Genomic DNA, 1,545 nt, shown 5'->3' on the forward strand with positions numbered 1-1,545 from the left:
TCCTCTTTCTCCTATTTTATTCTCTGATACTGCCGGGAAACCTTCTCATCATCCTGACCATCCAGAAAGAACCTCAGCTGAACTCACCCATGTACTTCTTCTTAGCGAACCTGGCTTTTCTGGACCTCTGCTACTGCTCCATCACTCCTCCCAAGATGCTTGTTGACTTCTTCTCCAGCCATAAGACCATCTCCTATAATGGCTGTATACTCCAGATCTTCTTTCTTCATTGGTTAGGAGGCTCTGAGGTTATCCTTCTGGTTGACATGGCCATTGATCGTTATGTGGCTATTTGCCACCCTTTGCGCTATGCCAGCCTCATTAGCAAAGCGGTCTGCTACATTTTGGTCCTGACATCCTGGTGTGTAGGATTCATGCATTCTATCATCCAAGTAATTCTTATTCTCCCACTGCCATTCTGTGGACCGAATGAATTAAATAATTTCTTCTGTGATATCACTCAGATCATCAAGTTGGCTTGCACTGATGTATATGCACTGGAATACATCATGTTCTTCAACAGTGGCTTGGCCACCTTGATGTGTTTCATCCTCCTCCTCATTTCCTATGGGGTCCTTTTGGTCAAGGTGAGAGCAAATTCCGACAAAGGGAAGAATAAAGCCTTCTCTACATGCATCACGCACATCATCATCATCTTCATCATGTTTGGTCCAGCTATCTACATCTATTGCCATCCCTTTCAGGAATTCCTCTTTGATAAGGTGGTGGCTGTTTTCCATACAGTGGTCTTCCCCTTGATGAACCCCATGATCTACACTTTGAGGAACAAGGAGATCAAGCAAGCCATGTTGAAGTTGTTGGGCAAAATTAAAGTTCAAAGCAGATGATGAAGATAATTCATTCTCAAAGGCATTTGAAAACTTGCACCCTGCCCATGATGCTACACATAACCTGCTGAAGTTTGTAAGCAAGTGGCAGAAAAGACACTCAGTTTGCTATAACTATCTGAAGATCGAAGTGAACCAAAGTCCACATTTAACTCAGGAACATCAGACATAAACAATTCAACGATCAAAGCACTAAAGAAAAAGAAAAAGGCAGATAGGGGAAGGGTGGGAGCCTTTGAACTGTGGTGCTCAAGATGAGTATTATCCATCCCATGGACTGCAAAAATCAAAAACAAAGAAGTCCGAGATTAAGCCTCACCAAAAATATCACCTGAAGCCAAGACCGCCAAACAAAGGCTATCATACTTTAGCTATATGATGCTAGCTGACTCACTTGAAAACTCAATCATGCTGGGAATGATCAGCAGAAAAAGGAGAAGGGTCCACCTTAGTAATTGTGGGAAGTTAGCCCAGAGAAGGAAATATTAAAAAGGCAGGAAGAAAGATATTGTTCACCAAAAGGATTTTTAAAAGCATTTTTTGAAAAGCAGAAACCAAACCTGGCCTCATCTCTTTGCCCAAAGCAGTAGCTAGTCTTATACAAATGCAGATGTGGAACCATCAGGAAGTTTGGAGCCAGGGATCTCAAGACAAAAGAAGCTCTTTAGAGTCATTAGCCCCATCACCTGGGAAGCAG

General features: G+C 42.5%; 1 protein-coding gene across 1 annotated transcript; it reads left to right on the forward strand.

Moving 5' to 3' along the window:
• Positions 1 to 8: 8 nt before the first annotated feature.
• On the forward strand, positions 9 to 848 carry LOC107301575 (olfactory receptor 4N2-like; the record flags this gene model as incomplete). Its single annotated transcript, XM_015830781.1, has 1 exon — positions 9 to 848. A coding segment is annotated over one exon (840 nt), but the record flags the coding sequence as incomplete, so codon positions are not given.
• Positions 849 to 1,545: the final 697 nt, after the last annotated feature.

Source organism: Protobothrops mucrosquamatus, unplaced genomic scaffold (genome assembly GCF_001527695.2).
Source record: "Protobothrops mucrosquamatus isolate PMUCROS unplaced genomic scaffold, P.Mucros_1.0 scaffold14690, whole genome shotgun sequence".
Lineage (NCBI taxonomy): Eukaryota > Metazoa > Chordata > Lepidosauria > Squamata > Viperidae > Protobothrops > Protobothrops mucrosquamatus.